At 44.4% G+C, this 20,542-nt stretch overlaps 1 protein-coding gene and 1 non-coding gene across 3 annotated transcripts in view; both read left to right on the top strand.

The window, feature by feature from the left end:
- Positions 1 to 20,105, top strand: part of ARPC3 (actin related protein 2/3 complex subunit 3) — a 29,448-nt gene extending 9,343 nt beyond the window's left edge. For both annotated transcript variants that reach the window (XM_040416076.1, XM_040416075.1), the window contains exons 2-7: positions 6,259 to 6,358; positions 10,878 to 10,954; positions 11,056 to 11,124; positions 14,031 to 14,157; positions 17,430 to 17,524; positions 19,667 to 20,105. In XM_040416076.1, the coding sequence (XP_040272010.1) occupies positions 6,271 to 6,358; positions 10,878 to 10,954; positions 11,056 to 11,124; positions 14,031 to 14,157; positions 17,430 to 17,524; positions 19,667 to 19,729 (519 nt within the window). In that variant the 5' untranslated portion in view covers positions 6,259 to 6,270 and the 3' untranslated portion in view covers positions 19,730 to 20,105. The remainder of the gene's footprint in view (positions 1 to 6,258; positions 6,359 to 10,877; positions 10,955 to 11,055; positions 11,125 to 14,030; positions 14,158 to 17,429; positions 17,525 to 19,666) is intronic.
- LOC120992625 lies at positions 5,754 to 5,860 on the top strand. Its single transcript, XR_005777028.1, has one exon. It is a non-coding gene; the product is annotated as a U6 spliceosomal RNA (small nuclear RNA).
- Positions 20,106 to 20,542: the final 437 nt, after the last annotated feature.

Here is a 20,542-nt window from a genome sequence, read left to right as displayed (position 1 = left end):
CTCATAAACAGCAATTATCAGGAGGGAACAGTTTGTTCCTGATAATTGCCTGCTCCGTGTTCGCATATAAACATGCTTTATCCCTTCAGCCACCTTGACATACCTGAGGGAATGTATGAAGAGGGCTGCTGTGCTGAGCCCGCTCCATATGCGGTAGATGGAGGCTATATGGAGGCATCCGGCCTCAATGACGCTGAAATCGCGTGGCTGCGATGAGTGACCATGACAGCCTCAGTCCTGCTGAAGGTTCCCGGCCTGTCATAGTAATCTGCCTGCCGAGCTGTGCACGAGGCACAGCTCAGTAGGTAGAGTAGCAGAATCCAATTCACCATAGTATATTTCTATTATGGTGAATAGGACAAGGGATCAAAAGATCCCAGGTTCTAGCCCTCTAAAGGGGGTAAAAGGTATTGTAAAAAAGAAAAATATTAAAAGTTTAATTCACCCCCTTTCCCAATTTTACATAAAAATATATAAAAAATAAACAAAACAGTTATCACCACATCCAAAAATGTCTGAACTACCAAAATATAAAATATTTTTTCTGTGTGGTGTACTCCGTAACGGAAAAGAAAAACATGATTCACCATTTTTTTTGTCCTCCATTCCCCCCCAAAATTGAATCAGCCCTCTTGCACACGACCATATGCCCTCCGAGATATACGGTCCGTGAGCGGGCGGTATGTCCTAGAGCGGCATTGATCGTGCACACAGGAGTACACAGCATCATAGATTACAATGACGCTGTGCACGTCGGGCCGCCCGCAGGACTATTGTCCTGCACTCATAAGATCATATGAGTGTGGAACTATAGCCCTGTCATCCGCCCGACGTGCACAGCATCATTGTAATCTATGATGCTGTGCGCTCCTGTGTGCACGATCAATGTCGCTCCGGGACATATGGCCCGCTCACGGACCGTATATCTCGGAGGTCAGACCTCCAGTTTTCAGCCATTTTTTGTCTCTGCAGTTTGACAAAAAAAAAAATCTTAGTTTACTACTTTTCCATCATTCTCGCATCTTTTGGACAAATCATCCTACCACAATACTGTGCCGCTGTGCTCCCCAATACAATACTGCAGAAACAGATAAACCCCCTGATAATACTAGTACCACACAGAGCCCCCCATATAAAATACCCCTTCTTTGTGGCCTCAGTAGGCCCCCATAGTGTCCCCCAATAATGTGCCAGTAAGTGTCCCCATAGATGCCCCCCCATGTGCCAGTATCAAGTGCCTCTCTCCCCCCCTATGTGCCAGTATCAAGTGCCTCTCTCCTTCCCACCCATCTCCCCATGTGCCAGTATCATAGTGCCATCTCCCCCCCCCCAATGTGCCAGTATCAAGTGCCTCTCTCCTTCCCACCCCCCATGTGCCAGTATCATAGTGCCAACCCCCCCATGGGCCAGTATCAAGTGCCTCTCTCCTTCCCCCCATGTGCCAGTATCATAGTGCCAACCCCCCCATGTGCCAGTATCAAGTGCCTCTCTCCTTCCCCCCATGTGCCAGTATCATAGTGCCATCTCCCCCCCTCCCAATGTGCCAGTATCATAGTGCCATCTCCCCCCCCCCTCCCAATGTGCCAGTATCATAGTGCCATCTCCCCCCCCCCTCCAAATGTGCCAATATCATAGTGCCATCTCCCCCCCTCCCAATGTGCCAGTATCAAGTGCCTCTCTCCTTCCCATCCCCCCATGTGCCAGTATCAAGTGCCTCCCGCTCCCCCCATGTGGCAATAACAGTCCGGTATTTAAAAAAAAAAAACACTTCTACTTACCTCCATGTCAGCGATGCAATGCAGGCCTCTTCCGGTCTGTATGTCCATATATGGAGTCAGTGCTTGTGTATTTCAGAAAAGTTTCTGCTGGGACTCGAACCCGCGACCTTCTGCATTAGAGGCAAGGCACTTAACCACACAGCTATAAGAGCTGCATAGTCACTGCCTGAAAAAATATGAGACTTCTACTGTAGACTCTGTCATAGCTTTGATAGCCAGTGTACATCCATACACATGACAGCTGCCCCAGCACACTCAGCTCTGCTATATCTCTATATGACAGCTGCCCCAGCACACTCAGCACTACTACATCTATACACATAACAGCTGCCCCAGCTGTCATATAGAGATATAGCAGAGCTGGGTGTGTTGGGGCAGCTGTCATGTGTATAGATGTACACTGGCTAGAACAGCTATAACAGAGTCTACAGTAGAAGTCTCATATTTTTTCTGTCAGTAGCTATGCAGCTCTTATAGCTGTGTGGGTGAGTGCATTGGCCTCTGATACAGAAGGTTGTGGGTTTGAATCCCAGCAGACACTCATCTCCCTCTCCTGCTGCAGCACAGGCAAGGCATCTGTATCGCTGTCCTGAGGACAGTGATATAGATGACTATGCCCGGGATTCGTCTGATTCATTTTTTGTAAATGAGGTCGGGATTCGAGTCCTCGAATCCTTCGAATCCAGCAAGATTCGAGGGATTCGTGGATTCGACGGATTTGTCGTCCCACCTCTAAAAAAAACCCAAAAAACTGTAATTGCATTGAGCCGCAGAATAAGGACATCGTGTCATTTTTAGCGCACAGTGAATGTCGTAATATCAAAACCTAAAAAACCTTGTTGGAATAGTGTTTTTTTTTGTTTGTTTTAACCACACAGAATTTTTTCCTGTTTTCCAATACAAGACATGATAAATGAAATGGTGGCATTAAAACATGCAACTTATCCCACAAAAAAAAAATAAAAAAAATAAGTCCTCATATGGCTATGTAAACGGTAAATTAAAAATATTATGGCTATTGAAACTAGGGATCGACCGATATTGATTTTTTAGGGCCGATACCGATACCGATAATTTGTGAACTTTCAGGCCGATAGCCGATAATTTATACCGATATTCTGGGAATTTTCATTTTTGCGAAAAAAAAAAATTCCTACACAAATCTGCTGAAAATTAATATGTTTATTGTTAATGTGTATTTTTTTTGTTTATTGTTAATGTGTATTTTTTTTTTTTATAAATCTTTTTCATTTATACTTAATATTTTTGTGTTTTTTTTTTTACTAACTTTTAGCCCCCTTAGGGACTAGAACCTTTGTCCTATTCACCCTGATAGATCTCTATCAGGGTGAATAGGAGCTCACACTGTCCCTGCTGCTCTGTGCATAGTGCACACAGCAGCATGGAGCTGAACATGGCAGCCAGGGCTTCAATAGCGTCCTGGCTGCCATGGTAACCGATCAGAGCCCCAGGCTTACACAGCTGGGGCTCCGATCGGAGGAGCAGGGGAGAGGGGATCCTGTGGCCACTGCCACCAATGATTAATACTGGGGGGGGGGGGGCGCACTGCGCCACCAATGTTTTTACTATTGGCCGGGATGGGGGTGGGCGGCGCACTGCGCCACCAATGATTAATACTGGGGGGCTTGGGGGGGCGCACTGCGCCACCAATGAAGATAAGTCTCTCGATCATTCATATACAGGAGGCGGGAGCTGGCTGCAGAATCACATAGCCGGCTCCCGACCTCTATCAGCGGTAGCTGCGATCCGCGGCACCTAAGGAGTTAACTACCGCGGACCGCAGCTACAGTTCATAGAGGTCGGGAGCCGGCTATGTGATTCTGCAGCCAGCTCCCGCCTCCTGTATATGAATGAATGAGAGGCTTATCTTCATTGGTGGCTCAGCGGCCACAGCCCCTCCTCTTATGTTCTATCCCCTCATTGGCGGCAGCGGCAGCAGCAGCACAGGGGGAGGAGACACTGCTTCCTTCTCCCCTGTGCTGCGGAGGGAACACAGAGAGCGCTGAGAGCAGCGCGTTCTGTGTTCCCAATATGTTATCGGTATATCGGCAAAATAGATGCCGATACCGATAACGTTCAAAATCCTCAATATCGGCCGATAATATCGGCCAAACCGATAATCGGTCGATCCCTAATTGAAACGTTGGGGGGGGGGGGGGGGGAAATGAAAGTGGACCTAGTAATTTCAGGGTTAAACCAAAAAGTACATCAAAACAAAAAGAGATCGGTCTTCAGTCTGGAGATGTCCTGATCTTTCATGTTGCAAAAAATGTGAACAGTGTGCAGCAAATGATGGCAAACTGTAGAACAGGGACCAGCAACCTCTGGCACTCCAGCTGTTCAGAAACTACATCTCCCAGAATGCTCCATTCACTTCTTTTGGATTACAGCTCTTTCTCATAAGTGGATGCCATGTGTGTCATCCGCTGCGTGAAACACAGCCAAGCCGCGCTCTGGACAGCAGAGACACGGTGCAGTAACATGATTGATAATGCTCCTCTCTGTGATCTTTTTACTACAAAATCACGGTGACAACTTTATCTCACTGTGAGGCACGGAGTATTATCAATCATGTTAATGCTCCGGGTCTCTGCTGTCCAGAGCGCGGCTTGGCTGTCATTCATGCAGCGGATGACACGCATGGCATCCGCACGTGTGAAAGAGGCCTCACGAGAACAGCCGCACATGTTTGCATGCTGGGAGTTGTAGTTTCACAGCAGCTAGAGTGCTGAAGGTTGTTGGTCTAGAGGGGGGAAAACCACGGATGACAAATCCACATGTCATGCATTGATCTGCTGCTTTTCAGCATAATTAGTAAACGGTCCACGAGGCACTTTGTAAAGTTTTGATCAAAATGCATAGGCCTATTCACCACATCTAGGAGGCTCTTTACATAATTTGGTGCAGCACCCCATGGCAACCACCTCTACACAGCACCTGCAGGCGGTGAGACCCGGCAGCCCAACAGCACCCCTTGGCTCTGGGCCACTCCAACCCACAGCCGCAACAATACCGCACCACGTGAACAGATTAGCTGAATTTGCCGTGATGGCAGTCTACAAAAGAAAACCCCAGCATTAGCCTGGAGAGAGGGTGCTCGCTGGGCCCCGGAATTGTTAACTATCAGGCGTCTTCTATCAGACCGCTCCAGAAGCACAGATCCTAAACGGCTATGGGGACCAGCCCAGTAACCTGTATAAAGAATGACTCGCTGTCCTCTCTGCCTGTGCATACACAGGTATTCAGATTCCTGGGTGAATCGCTGTGTCTGCAGTACCAGCCAGCAGAACAGTCATTACACATACATTCGCTCACTTATTATCTGCTAATATAATTGTAGCGTACATACAGAAAATAGCCAGAAATGTACTTTTTTTTTTTTTTAGAAGAGTGTTTTCTTTTGTACCATGCATTCTTCTCCCAACCATTCTTATAATGCTAAATATCACCTCTCTGGTTTTCTGTCATTGAATTTACGTAGATTTTATGTAAGACTACTTTCACACTCGCGTTTTGGCTTTCCGTTTGTGAGATCCGTTGAGGGCTCTCACAAGCGGTCCAAAACGGATCAGTTTTGCCCTAATGCCCTCTGAATGGGAAAGGATCCGCTCAGATTGCATCAGTTTGCATCCGATCAGTCTCCATTTCGCTTTGAAGGCGGACACCAAAACGCTGCCTGCAGCGTTTTTCTGTCCGTGATGTGGTGCGGAGCAAGACGGATCCGTCCTGGCACACAATGTAAGTCAATGGGGACGGATCAGTTTGCTTCCGTTCCGTCTCTATTCCTCTTTGGAGGCGGACACCAAAACACTGCTTTTGGTGTCCATCTGACGAAACTGAGCCAAATGGATCCGTTCTAAAACGGATGCAGACGTTTGTATTATTTGAACGGATCCGTCTGTGCAGATCCATGACGGATCCGCACCAAACGCGAGTGTGAAAGTAGCCTAACGCGTGCTGGCTTCGGCAGCACATATACTAAAATTGGAACGATACAGAGAAGATTAGCATGGCCCCTGCGCAAGGATGACACGCAAATTCGTGATGCGTTCCATATACTATAACTCCGTTAACGGCAGCTGTCTCTATGAGATGATCAACGCCTCAGTCTCCAATAAACTAGTCAAGTTCAAGGCTAAGTGGCATAACTGGCTTAACTCCCAATTCTACAAAGTTTCATTACTCTTGTGATATAATGTCGAGCATATAACTCCTCGCCACCCTTTTTATTTTTTATTTTTTTGTTATTTAATTTGGTTAAGTTCATTATATTGTAACTTTGTTTTTTCTTATTTCCTCCCTTTTATTGGGACTACAAAGGTCCTGCAAGATTAGATTGATGTTTGAAACAAGTAACACAATGCACATTTCTTGTATGTAATATTTTATTATTGGAAACAATAAAACATATGTTTAAAAAAATAATAATATTTTGTGTAACGGTTTGTATGTGTTCCAGGCCTACCACTCTATGTTAATGGAACCAGACACCAAACTAATCGGAAACATGGCATTACTGCCGATTAGGAGCCAGTTCAAGGGACCTGCCCCCAGAGAGAGTAAGTAGTCGCTCGCATTCCTGCTGCAGGACGGATACGAGTCTCAGCACGCTGCGTGTTTAGTAACGCTGGCCGGCCATCAGTGTCAGTACTGCGCTGTACGTGAGACCTGTGAGGAATTAAATTCAGTTTTCTGGATTTATGTAAACAAAGTTTAATCATTTTATATTAAAAGTTTACATTTAGTGTCATAAAGGGGTTTTCCAGGACTTGACTCTTAATCGTTAGGATAGGTCATCGTTATCAGAATGACTGGGGTCCAGTTCCCAGCACTGGGGGTACACTGTGTAGGGGGTGAGCCTGGTTATTGCAGCACTGCCGCATGCATGTGGATGGCTGCAGTAACCAGCAGTGTATGGAGCTGTGTAGTTCCAGTGCCGCAGCCCCTGAGAACAACTGATCCCTGGGTGGGGGGGGAGTCGTACCCCCGCCGATCTGATTCTGATGGTCTATCCTGAGGACTGGTCATCAAGATGTAGACTCTAAATGTTTTAACACTTTATGCCATCAAATAGATTCAGGGCAGTGTGCCATTTCTTGGATTTATTCCTGGGCGCTGATAATAATTTGTGTATAACAAATTCCTGCCAACAGCTGCATGTGTCACTTTGCTGTCCATCTGGGTGTTACCAGTTTGGGGGGGGGCAGGGGTGTCCTTGGCACAGTCTGACACAGGCAGCACCGACTGGATAGTGTCAGACTGTGCAGGGTCCACCCAACTGGTAACACCCAGATGGACCATTATTGCAAACTGTTGGCAATTCACTCATAACTTATAGAAGGAATAATAGGGGAATGGCACAACAAAGAGTCATAGGAATAGATGCTCCAGATTTGTTACATGGAAAACACAAGTATTAGTAAAACGGACATATCAGCAGGGGTGACAGAGTTTTATCAGGATTTGTCACCCTACCATAGGCTAGGCAGGTAATAAGTACCTGGTTGCTGGGAGCCGCAATGATCATGAGAACAGGGGTCCTGTGTCCCCTGTTCTTCCACACTGCACCTCCTGTAATGTAGAGGTGCTTCAGTGGAGCAGTGACTGAGCATGTGCACTGCTGTTCCATTCAAAGTCTGTGGGACTGATTAAAGGGGTTTTTCAACATATATATATTTTTTTTTCCTGATGACCTGTCCTCTGGATAGATAATCAGTATCTGTTTAGTGGGGGTCCACTGTCTGAGAAGGCAGCTCACTGACCACAGCGCCATACATTGTATAGTGGCTGTGCTTGGTATCGCAGCTCAGACCCATTCACTTTAGTGGGGCTGAGCTGCGTCTAGGCCATGTGACCGATGAACATGTCCTCACTCGGCCTAGGGAAAGCTGAGAGAAGGCCGAGGCTCTACGGCGAGTGCCGCTGCATTCTCAAACAGCGGATCGGCAGGGGTCCCGGGTGTCGCACCCCCAGCAATCGGATACTGATGACCTATACAGAAGATAGGTCATCATTAAAGGGAGTCTTTTTTTTAAAATCAAATCGTTTTTATTAAACAATAAATACATATTATAACATAATACAATATGTTGACTTTTTCTTTCTTTACATTATCCACAATGCAGATTCAGTGAACAACATTACTCATATGTATATCACCACTCAGTATTATCATGAATCCATACAATACATATACCTTTGCTAAAACATATTATGGGCAAAAAATTACCAGAAACTTGACCTTTCCAAACTCCCTCCCCCCCTTACCCTACCCTAACCCCCCAACCCTAACATTGGTCTTGACCATCACATGTCTATATAACCACGTGGGTATGAGATAACCATTCAGTCCACATTTTTTCAAACTTCTGAGGGTACCCTCTCTTCACAAACACCCCTTTTTCGAGTACCAGCATGTCATGCACCTTCCGTTCAAACTCACTCAGTGTGGGCGGACTTCCCTGGATCCACCTCATAGCGATCAGTTTCCTGGCCACATATAGCAATCTCCCCGCAGCTACCCTAACCGGTTCATTCCCTCCTATTTCAGACACATACCCCAGAATACACACCTTAGGATCTTTTTGAATTCTTAATGTCAATTTACTATTAATCATCTCTACAACTTCCTCCCAATAATTACCAACTACTGGACAAGACCACAACATATGTAACAAGTCTGCACCATCTTCCATACACTTTGGGCACTTGTCATCACCTCTTACTCCTATCTTTTTCAGGAACACCGGTGTTTTGTACACTCTGTGTATAATAAATAGTTGGGACAGTTTGCCCTGTTCACTTAGAGACACCTTGGGGACTGCTTCTAAAATATCTTCCCACATATCCTTAGACATATCCCCCACGTCAGCCTCCCACTTTTTCATTCTTGAAAGCGGATATCCCTCTAAGAATTTTTCCATTAGAAGAGCGTACTCCTGTGATATTAACCCTCTTTTTCCCCCTCCCGACGGAAGAACAAGCTTATGGACCACCTCCATTTGAGCTATCACACATCCCTTCCGCATCGTGACCTCAAGGGCATGTCTTATTTGAAGATATTTATAAAACCACTCCTTGGGGATATTAAATTCCTGCTGCAGGTTTTGAAATGACTTACATGTCTTGTCCTTAATTAATTGTCCAATTCTCGTCACTCCATAAGTTTCCCAGTTCCTAAGTCCTGGTATGGCCAATAGTTCTGGCAACAAGTGGTTCTTTCCAATAGGGGAAAGTTCACTAATACCTCCCACTCCTCTTAGCAGCTTCACTTTTGCCCAAACTTTTTTCATGAGTTCAATCAGAGGAAGTTTTTCCCTCCCTGCATGCATTCCTGAACCTTCCAGAATGCCCATGAGGTCACGACTGCCCAGCCAATGCTGCAATATCTGCCCAGTCATATCCGGTGCTTGTAGATCAATCCATCCCTTAAAATGCTGACATTGGGAAGCCAAAAAATAAATCCATGCGTTAGGGACAGCTAAGCCCCCTTCCGACTTAGAATACTGCAATGTCTCCAGTTTGATCCTAGCCTGTCCATACTTCCAAGTAAGATCTCTAAATATAGAGTGAATTTTCTTAAATCTATCCAGAGGGATCCAAACTGGAGCATTATTCAGTATATATAACAGTTGGGGCATCATAACCATTTTTAAAAGGTTAACTCTACCTACCACCGAAAGAAAGAGCCTACACCATGACCTCACTTTAAGCCTAAAAGTAGCTAGCAAAGGGGATAGATTTAGTTCTTCAAAATCCGCTAGTCTCGGTGTTATATGTAATCCCAGATATTTAAATTTATCCACCCAGGGCACCAAACTGTCTACTTGTCTGCCTGTCAGAGCTTGCCCGTCAATTGGCATCAAAGAGGATTTCTGCCAGTTTATCCGTAGTCCGGAAAAGCTACCAAATCTGTCAATCAATGCCATGGCCGCATCCAGGGACGCACCAGTATCGCCCAAGAAAATTAAAGGGAGTCTTTAACCTAATCAGAGCGTTTTAGACCGCTCAAATCAGGTTATAGACTCTTCGACCCTCATTACAATGGTACCTTTCTTTTCTGTGTCCCTCGTCAAGATCATGAAAAAAACACTTTTAAACGTATGCAAATGAGCTTCTGAAGGTGCCGAGGGGCGGCGTTACTAGGCGACGTGCCCAGAAAAACACACCTCTTTCAGCCCTCTGGCCCGCCCTTCTGTCCTAATACCTCCTCCTCTGCCTCCAGCCCGCGAAAGTCACAAGCGGCACCAGAGGACGACGGGCTGGCTGTCTTTAGTTGGTCGGCGCATGCGCAATAGCTGTTCCTCTGCCCATAATGGGCAGAGCAGTGTGCAGGTGCGGGCCAGTTCCCAGCCTGACTTCTTCTCTTGCCGCTCGTGACGTCCGCCGGCTGGAGGCAGAGGAGGAGGTAATAGGACAGAAGGGCGGGCCAGAGGGCTGAAAGAGGTGTGTTTTCCTGGGCACATCGCCCAGTAATGCCGCCCCTGGGCACCTTCAGAAGCTCATTTGCATACGTTTAAAAAGTGTTTTTTTCATGATCTGGACGAGGGACACAGAAAAGAAAGGTAACATTGTAATGAGGGTCGAAGAGTCTATAACCTGATCTGAGCGGTCTAAAACGCTCAGATTAGGTGAAAGACTCCCTTTAAAAAGCTGTCCCAAAACCCCTTTGAGATACATTACATTACATTACATATATAAACTTTTTAAAGAGGTTGTCCTAACACACAACCATCCCCTGATGGCACAACCCTTTTAAGCATCATTGTATTGCATGGACAAGCTTGCTTCTCCTTCGGCTCATAGAGGGGCCATTATTGCACCAATATTCAGTATTTCCTACAACATTGCCATTCTGACACCCTGTGTGGCAAGCTTGTGGCAATCAGATTGTTTGAGCTCAGATTATTGGGCTCGTTTTATTACTGGCCATGGTGAGGAAATACATATTAGTTTTGCTGTGATTGCAGGCATTTGCATAATGTACATGGCATTATTAGATCAGTCAAGTAGTATTATATTACCCTGTATATGACTGTATTAGAAATGTGATTTCATAGAGATTCCTTCTTTTTCTAGCAAAGGACACAGATATTATTGAGGAAGCCATTTATTATTTCAAGGCCAATGTGTTCTTCAAAAACTACGAAATCAAGGCAAGTGATTTGAGCTATACCAATTGTGTTTTGTATTGTATTGTCGCAACGTATTCAGTTGCCCTTCATTCATTTTTGTATTTATTTTTATTTTTATACAGAATGAAGCTGACCGGACCTTGATTTACATCACCCTTTATATTTCTGAGTGCTTGAAGAAGTTGCAAAAGGTGAGAATTTGCATCAAATGCCACATATCAGATTTACAAAATTAGCCAATGAAAATATTGTATGGCAAGGAAAAATAATTGTATAATATATGAGAAGAAATATTTGGTAAAAAAACTTGCGTTTGCTGCGACCACGTATCGCAGTCAATACATGGTCGCAGCAAATGTGTGAGTGGCGCTGCAACGGCATTAGTTCCTAAGGCTGCCCTGCTACACTGCAATACTCGGGCATGCGAAACGTGCCGCGCCTAAAATCACTGTGTAGTCGTACCCTTGATAAGTGATCGGATTTTATTGGAATGCTGTATTTGCATTAAATTGGTTCTTCGATAGTTCAGCTCTCAACCGTGCAGCTGATAAGTGAGCGACACTCCTTAGGATATATCCTAGTGTTCGCTGTTTCTGTACCTTCCATACGGTCTGCAGCTCCTCTTCACCATAGACGTGCTGGTGAGCAGGAATATGGTCTGGGTCCCCCATGCTAGGGATTGGTGGTGGTCCCAGCAGGACCGTCCTCTAACCTGTGGATAGATAATAAATATACACTGCTCAAAAAAATAAAGGGAACACAAAAATAACACATCCTAGATCTGAATTAATTAAATATTCTTCTGAAATACTTTGTTCTTTACATAGTTGAATGTGCTGACAACAAAATCACACAAAAATAAAAAAATGGAAATCAAATTTTTCAACCCATGGAGGTCTGGATTTGGAGTCACCCTCAAAATTAAAGTGGAAAAACACACTACAGGCTGATCCAACTTTGATGTAATGTCCTTAAAACAAGTCAAAATGAGGCTTAGTAGTGTGTGTGGCCTCCACGTGCCTGTATGACCTCCCTACAACGCCTGTGCATGCTCCTGATGAGGTGGCAGACGGTCTCCTGAGGGATCTCCTCCCAGACCTGGACTAAAGCATCTGCCAACTCCTGGACAGTCTGTGGTGCAACGTGACGTTGGTGGATAGAGCGAGACATGATGTCCCAGATGTGCTCAATTGGATTCAGGTCTGGGGAACGGGCGGGCCAGTCCATAGCATCAATGCCTTCGTCTTGCAGGAACTGCTGACACACTCCAGCCACATGAGGTCTAGCATTGTCTTGCATTAGGAGGAACCCAGGGCCAACCGCACCAGCATATGGTCTCACAAGGGGTCTGGGGATCTCATCTCGGTACCTAATGGCAGTCAGGCTACCTCTGGCGAGCACATGGAGGGCTGTGCGGCCCTCCAAAGAAATGCCACCCCACACCATTACTGACCCAATGCCAAACCGGCCATGCTGGAGGATGTTGCAGGCAGCAGAACGTTCTCCACGGCGTCTCAAGACTCTGTCACGTCTGTCACGTGTGCTCAGTGTGAACCTGCTTTCATCTGTGAAGAGCACAGGGCGCCAGTGGCGAATTTGCCAATCTTGGTGTTCTCTGGCAAATGCCAAACGTCCTGCACGGTGTTGGGCTGTAAGCACAACCCCCACCTGTGGACGTCGGGCCCTCATATCACCCTCATGGAGTCTGTTTCTGACCGTTTGAGCAGACACATGCACATTTGTGGCCTGCTGGAGGTCATTTTGCAGGGCTCTGGCAGTGCTCCTCCTGTTCCTCCTTGCACAAAGGCGGAGGTAGCGGTCCTGCTGCTGGGTTGTTGCCCTCCTACGGCCTCCTCCACGTCTCCTGATGTACTGGCCTGTCTCCTGGTAGCGCCTCCATGCTCTGGACACTACGCTGACAGACACAGCAAACCTTCTTGCCACAGCTCGCATTGATGTGCCATCCTGGATAAGCTGCACTACCTGAGCCACTTGTGTGGGTTGTAGACTCCGTCTCATGCTACCACTAGAGTGAAAGCACCGCCAGCATTCAAAAGTGACCAAAACATCAGCCAGGAAGCATAGGAACTGAGACGTGGTCTGTGGTTACCACCTGCAGAACCACTCCTTTATTGGGGGTGTCTTGCTAATTGCCTATAATTTCCACCTGTTGTCTATCCCATTTGCACAACAGCATGTGAAATTGATTGTCACTCAGTGTTGCTTCCCAAGTGGACAGTTTGATTTTACAGAAGTGTGATTGACTTGAAATTACATTGTGTTGTTTAAGTGTTCCTTTTATTTTTTTGAGCAGTGTATTTCTGGGAAACCCTCTGGATCTGAAGATTACATTAATCAGATATAGACTACTTACTAGGGGCATGCCTGACACTGCCATAGAAAAGACTCAAGCGGTTAAGTAAGGGATCCCTAGAAACCAAACTTGGACACCGTTTATCGCCAGACGGCCGCACGTGGCAGCAGCGGCTATCTCCAGACGGCCGCGCCTGACGCCATTTCTCAGCTCAAGACTATATCGGCGCTGTGCTACTGATGGAGTGCAGGAATAGTAGCGTAACGGTATTCTAACAATTCCAGGCTGTGATATTAATCATATTTTACTAAAAATACATGTATGTTTATTTTCCACTTTCCAGGAAATCTGTGCATTCTATACCCAGCTGTCATTTCCCACGTATATGTTCCCTTGCTAGATATTTCAGGAACTGTCAGTCATGAGAACGTACCGTACCTTGTCTCGGGACCAGTACATTACCTGAACCAATATATCTGCTCATATAGTTTACTACTTGTTGGTAAACCATGTCATCAGACATATGATTTTACATTTTTATCAATGCAAAAATATTGATCATGTAGTGAAGATTAGATTAATTCCAATATTGAATCTTTATAAAATCTGACAAAATCCTTGCTAGGTCAGCATTTCCCGACAACACTTGAAGAGTCAGACCTCTGTTCTCGGATGTTTGAGATGATAGCTGTACATGTTTATTTCTGCTCTGAGAGATGAACATAAAGCCTGGTAAGTTTCTATTCTCTAGGTAACTAATGGGTTTTTCCTCTTTTGAACCAGTGCAATTCTAAAGGACAGGGAGAAAAGGAAATGTACACTCTAGGAATTACGAACTTCCCCATTCCTGGAGAACCAGGGTTCCCACTCAGTGCCATGTATGTGAAACCTTCCAACAAACAGGAGGACGGTAAGATTCAGCTCTTGGTTGCTATGAAGGAGGAGACAGATGTGGTAAACTAAGTAGGTGACGTTTTCTTCTCTGGCAACGGATCCCAGACTGAGCTTTAATCCACAATTGCCTGGTGGTTAGAAGGATCACTGGGATCAAAGTTTAAATCCTTCTAATGGGCCAGTGATGACACGAGGAGATCAGGGTCCCATAAGTTATTTTTCCGTGCTTACAAATGCTCTGTACTTGGTTAGGCTCTGTTCACGCTGGCGACATGTACTCGTTTTGTTTCCTTTCCGGGTGCATGACAAATGTGACAGATCTGGTATGATCCGTTCTGATTTTCCTTACCTAATGACTCATAATAGGTCTGTCAACTAATACAAGAGCAAGGTAATGTACAATGAGAAAAGCTCATGTCATTTAAATCAGGTTTTTAGTAGGGATCGACCGATTATCGGTTTTACCGATATTATCGGCCGATATTGAGGATTTTGACAGTTATCGGCATCTATTTTGCCGATATACAGATAACGTAATGGGAACACAGATCGCGCTGCTGTCAGCGCTCTGTGTTCCCTCCGCAGCACAGGGGAGAAGGAAGCAGTGTCTCCCTCCCCCCTGCTGCTGCCGCCAATGAGAGGGGAGAAGATAAGAGGAGGGGAGGGGCTGTGGCCACCGCTCCACCAATGAAGATAAGTCTTTCATTAATTCATATACAGGAGGCGGGAGCTGGCTGCAGAATCACATAGCCGGCTCCCGACCTCTATGAACGGCAGCTGCGGTCCGCGGTAGCTAACCCCTTAGGTGCTGCAAGTCGCAGCTACCGCTCATAGAGGTCGGGAGCCGGCTATGTGATTCTGCAGCCAGCTCCCGCCTCCTGTATGTGAATGAGAGGGGTATCTTCATTGGTGGCGCAGTGCGCCCAAGCCCCCCAGTATTAATCATTGGTGGCAGTGGCCACAGGATCCCCTCTCCCCTGCTCCTCCGATCGGAGCCCCAGCAGTGTAAGCCTGGGGCTCCGATCGGTTACCATGGCAGCCAGGACGCTATAGAAGCCCTGGCTGCCATAGTCAGTAACCTTGCTGCTGTGTGCACAGAGCACAGGGCAGCAGGGACAGTGTGAGATCCTATTCACCCTGATAGATCTCTATCAGGGTGAATAGGACAAGGGTTCTAGTCCCTAAGGGGGCTAACAGTTAGTAAAAAAAAAAAAACACAAAAATATTAAGTATAAATGAAAAAGATTGAAAATAAAATAATAATACATGTTAACAATAAACATATTAATTTTCAGCAGATTTGTGTAGGAAATTTTTTTTTTTTATCAAAAATAAAAATACCCAGAATATCGGTATAAATTATCGGCTATCGGCCTGAAAGTTGACAAATTATCGGTATCGACCCTAAAAAATCAATATCGGTCGATCCCTAGTTTTTAGTATATTTTTGGCCACAAAAAATATTGAAATGGTCCAAGACACTGGCCACTAGAGCTCCCACAATAATCTGACATTTCATGTTTGCAGCTTTACATGTCCGTGTTATTACGCTGATCAGGACTTTGATGCAAGACAGCAACGCTACGGATAAGGCTCTCTATGCCGCTCCATTGTCACTCAGGATTTTTTGGAGACTGTAATTCATTCATTTATAGTAGCTGACATAAAACGCACATGCTTTGCTCTACTGTTTTAGGCTACTTTCACACTTGTGTTTTTGCCTGATCCGGCAGGGATCAGCAAAAAACGCTTTTGTTTCTGATAATACAACCATCTGCATCCGTTATGAACGGATCCGGTTATATTATCTTTAAAATAGCCATAACTGATCCTGCATGAACTCCACTGAAAGTCAATGGTTGTCGGATCCGTTTTCTTTTGTGTCCAAGAGCTTGCTGCGGTTTTCTCTCCAGTATGGGAACGCAACCAAACAGAACGGAATGCATTTTTGGAGCATTCCATTCTGTTCAGTTACGTTTTGTCCCCATTGACAATGAATGGGGACAAAACGGAAGCGTTTTTCTCCAGTATTGAGATCCTCTGCCGGATCTCACTATTGGAAAAGTTAAACACAAGTGTGAAAGTAGCCTTATATGTGCAGTATTCAGAGGTAATGGGTGTCTAAATATGAATGCCTCTTGGGAAATGTTTAAAAATAAGAAAAAATATCTAGAACAATTTACTTAACGCAGCTACATGATAAAATACTGGTTAAAAAAACTCCTAATTGATGGTGGTGGACAGGGAACAGGAAATATAATCACAGTAGTACATGGCCTGATTATAACGTGATCGCACTAATCAAAGGTAACATAATTGTTGTGATGTAGCCACAAAAAACATCCAAGCGATGAAACATGTACTAACTAAAATGGAAAGTGCAGTGCACCAAGTGCTTCCTCAGGGGAGGAACATCACTTGGATGTTTTTTGTGGCTACGTCACAACAATTATGTTACCTTTGATTAGTGCGATCACGTTATAAGGGTACATGCACACGTTCAGGATTCATGTGCAGAGAATCTGCACTGAAATCCGCAGGTGTTCGCAGGCAATTCTGTGCGGTCAATCCGCATCAATTGGTGCGGATTTGGTGAATGAAGAAAATACGGTCAGGAAAAATAAAATAAATTGACATGCCGCAGATTTTAAAATCTGCACCAAAAAAATCTGCATTGTGTGCATTGAGAATTTCTAATTCTACACATTGATTAGATCTTGTGATATTATTTATTTTTGGTCTATATGCTGTATTATTGGTATTTTTATGTAATTTGGGCAATAGCATTAGGCACTTTTGGGGTCATTTATCAAACTAGTGTAAAGTAGAACTGGCTTAGTTGCCCATAACAACCAATCAGATTCCTCTTTTCATTTTGTACAGTTCCTTTGGAAAATGAAAGGAGGAATCTAAATTGGTTGCTATGGGCAACTAAGCCAGTTCTACTTTACACCAGTTTGTACTTATTTTTTGGGAAATATTTCCTTTGTTGTGTAATATTAAAGAGAACCTGTCACCACAAAATGCAGTGCAATCTGCAGGCAGCATGTTATAGAGCAGGAGAAGCTGAGCCTATCATCGTGATTGGTGGTGTCCTAGGGTAGGCCAACCACCAATCTAATAGTTATCACCTATCCTGGCATACCCCTTTAATTATCCCTTTATAATCTACACATGATTTTAGCTTGAAAAAATGCATGAAAAAACCTGAATGTGTATGGGCAGCCTAAGCTGTATAATTGCTAAATGAAATCATATATTGTGTATTTTTTGGTTACCTTCTCTCAGAGGTGATGAGGGCATACTTGCAGCAGCTGAGGCAGGAGACTGGCCTTAGACTATGTGAAAAAGTGTTTGACCCTCAAACAGACAAGCCCAGCAAGGTAAGACTGCTTTACCTACAATTGATTATATTGTATATCTTTTTATGTTTAACCAAGTTCCAAAACAGGCTTTGTGTTTAGTGTGGCATCACAGAAAAAACACCACTAGAACTTCACTTTTAATGTTAGGACAATGTGAAATCACTTGGTACCATCTCCTACCATTTAGTGTTATATAAGAAAGAAAAATTATCCCTACCCCTCTCCCTATTTCTATTTAATCCCTCCCTAAAAACGGAATGGCTGCCCTGATAGGGGCGATCCCTTGTCTGGAACCTCCTAGTCACCCTAGTCAATCCCTGACACAGAGAAAGGTCCCATCACCAAGGTCACAAGATAGAGTTGTCCAATGGTCAGGTCAGGGTATCAAATATACAGTATAAACGTACACTACTAGTTACAAAAAAAGAAAAATCCAAACAAAAATACAAAATTGTATGTTGAATAGGTATATATTTTTTGGTCCCACTAAGTCCCAACTCGTTTCACTGTGGCATAAGGCGCCACTTCATCAGGGGACAACAGAAAATGGAATAGTACCCATCTTAATAAGGTGCATTGATATTGTCTCATCAAGAGATGGCAATCTTATGTAGAATATTAAATAAGGTGCATTAATAGAGTGCATTGATAAAATGACAGTGATAAAGTCACATGAAAAGGCGCTCTAATAATAAAGTGACTATCTGACCATAATTGAAGTGCCACTCTAAATGCTATTTAGATCACCCCCTCAAAAATCTCAAGTACTCAATGAGTTAATGCTCAAAGATGAATGATAATAATGCATCTTATATTGGACCACTCAAGGTCCAGTACTTGTGATACTGAAGTGTGTCCAGTTGTAATCGGCAGGTAGCGATGTTACGCCTCAGGGGGATCAGGTGGCAGCCATAGGTATTGCGCTGTAAATAGACACAGTGTTGGTCCTCGGTATGGCCGCTCCATTGTCCTCTCTATGCCGCTCCATTGTCACTCGGGATTTTTTGGAGACTGTAATTCATTCATTCATTCATAGTAGCTGACCTAAAACGCACATGCTTTGCTCTACCATCTTAGGCTACTTTCACACTAGCGTTTTTACTGGATCCGGCAGGGTTCAGCAAAAATGCTTCCGTTACTGATAATACAACCATCTGCATCTGTTATCAACGGATCCGCTTGTATTATCTTTAACATAGCCAAGACGGTCCATCACAAACTCCATTGAAATTCAATGGGGGACGGATCAATTTTCTATTGTCAGAGAAAACTGATCCGTCCCCATTCACTTGCATTGTGGGTCATGACGGATCCGTCTTGCTCCGCATCCAAGGACTGAAAGCAAACCGCAGCATTGCTCTCTGGTATGAGTACGGAACGGAATGCATTTTGGAGCATTACGTTCTGTTCAGTTACGTTTTGTCCCCATTGACAATAAATGGGGACAAAACTGAAGCTTTTTTTTCCGGTATTGAGACCCTATGACGGATCTCAATACTGAAAAATATTAACGCTAGTGTAAAAGTAGCCTTAGACTATGTTCATACCATGTTCCATGTGCATGAAACTGTAGTATTTGCCAAGCAGTCTGTCTTTTGTTACTTCTTATACTATGTTTAATATTCTTTTTAAATTATTTTTTTGGGGGATTTACATATTGATGACCTATTCTCAGGATAGGTCATTAATATCCGATCGGCAGGGGTCCAACTCCCAGTCTCCCCAACCGATCACCTGTTTGAGGAAGCCCTGGCACTCACCGGAGCTTCAGTGAGCACTGCAGCCTGCTCGCAGCTTACCAAGCATAGCACTGTCTATTTGATAGCGCCTGTGCTCTGTATCACAGCTCAGCCCAGTTACCTTGAATGGGGCTGACCTACGTCTAGGCTATGTGACTGATGAACGTGATGTCACGTAGCCTAGGAAGAAGCCTCTTCATTCAGCTGATTGCTGGGGGTCCCAGGAGTCTGACCTTCACCTATCTGATATTGAGGACCTATCCTGAAAATTGGCCATCAGTATGTACATAGAGCCTCAAAAACATGTCTTGGCCTTACGTTTAGTGTACATGTTGATGTACAATGTGAACATGGTGTTAACAGAAACAGAGCAATTTTGGTATTTAGTCTCATATTTAATGTGATCCTTTTCTTTCTGCAGTGGTGGATGTGCTTTGCAAAGAAACAGTTCATGAACAAATCTCTGTCTGGTCCTGGTCAATAAATAAAGAAGCAGAAGAAAATGGAAATGATTGAATTATTTTGTTGTGCTTTTGAGCTAAAGTTTTTTACTGTGTTGTATTATGAACAGTTACAGCCAAACAAATAAGTAAACTGGGATTTAGGAGAATATTCATTGTTAAGCTGGTGCTTAATAAAGTGAAAAATCCTTTCTTGATTAATGTTTGGTGGCTTTGTGCTTTGCTGTATCTCCACTGGTTGGAACAGTGATTTGTTACCATGAATATCATCTCCTGTATACCAATAAATGGCGCACATTTTAATGGCTTGCTCTACTTTAAAAAAGAATGTCAGGATTGTTTTTCTTTGCCTATATACTGCAGGATAGGACATTATTAAAGAATACGACAGTGGCTCTTGTTAATGCCTTGTGTATACCTGTTTTATTTGATGTGCCATTTATGGGTTGTCAGGCATCTTGATTCCTTCTTCCCCCTCAGATATGGATCCTACATTTTCCATCATTCCTGGCCTCGCACTGCAGGGTCTCTATTTTCCTGTGTGATACAGTGTCAGCCTGTCTGCCCTGTAAAAAAAATATTCTCAGCTCTTACATGCAGGGAGACCAGTGTGAAACTACATCCCATAGAACTACACTGGAAAGTCGGCAAACACAGATAGTACAGACAGGAGGTTTATATAACTGCAGCTAATCACTGTATACACTTATCTACTATACTGTATACTCACACCAGGTCTAAAAAAAAAGTGGGCGTGGAGGGGACGAACCGGCAGGCCCATCTCATTTACCAGGTCTAAATGTAAGGCACCAAGGAAGCTGTCTTACATTTATTGA

The sequence above is a fragment of the Bufo bufo genome, chromosome 2 (genome assembly GCF_905171765.1).
Source record: "Bufo bufo chromosome 2, aBufBuf1.1, whole genome shotgun sequence".
NCBI classification, from domain to species: Eukaryota; Metazoa; Chordata; class Amphibia; order Anura; family Bufonidae; genus Bufo; species Bufo bufo.
This window is presented reverse-complemented; position numbering and strand designations above follow the sequence as displayed.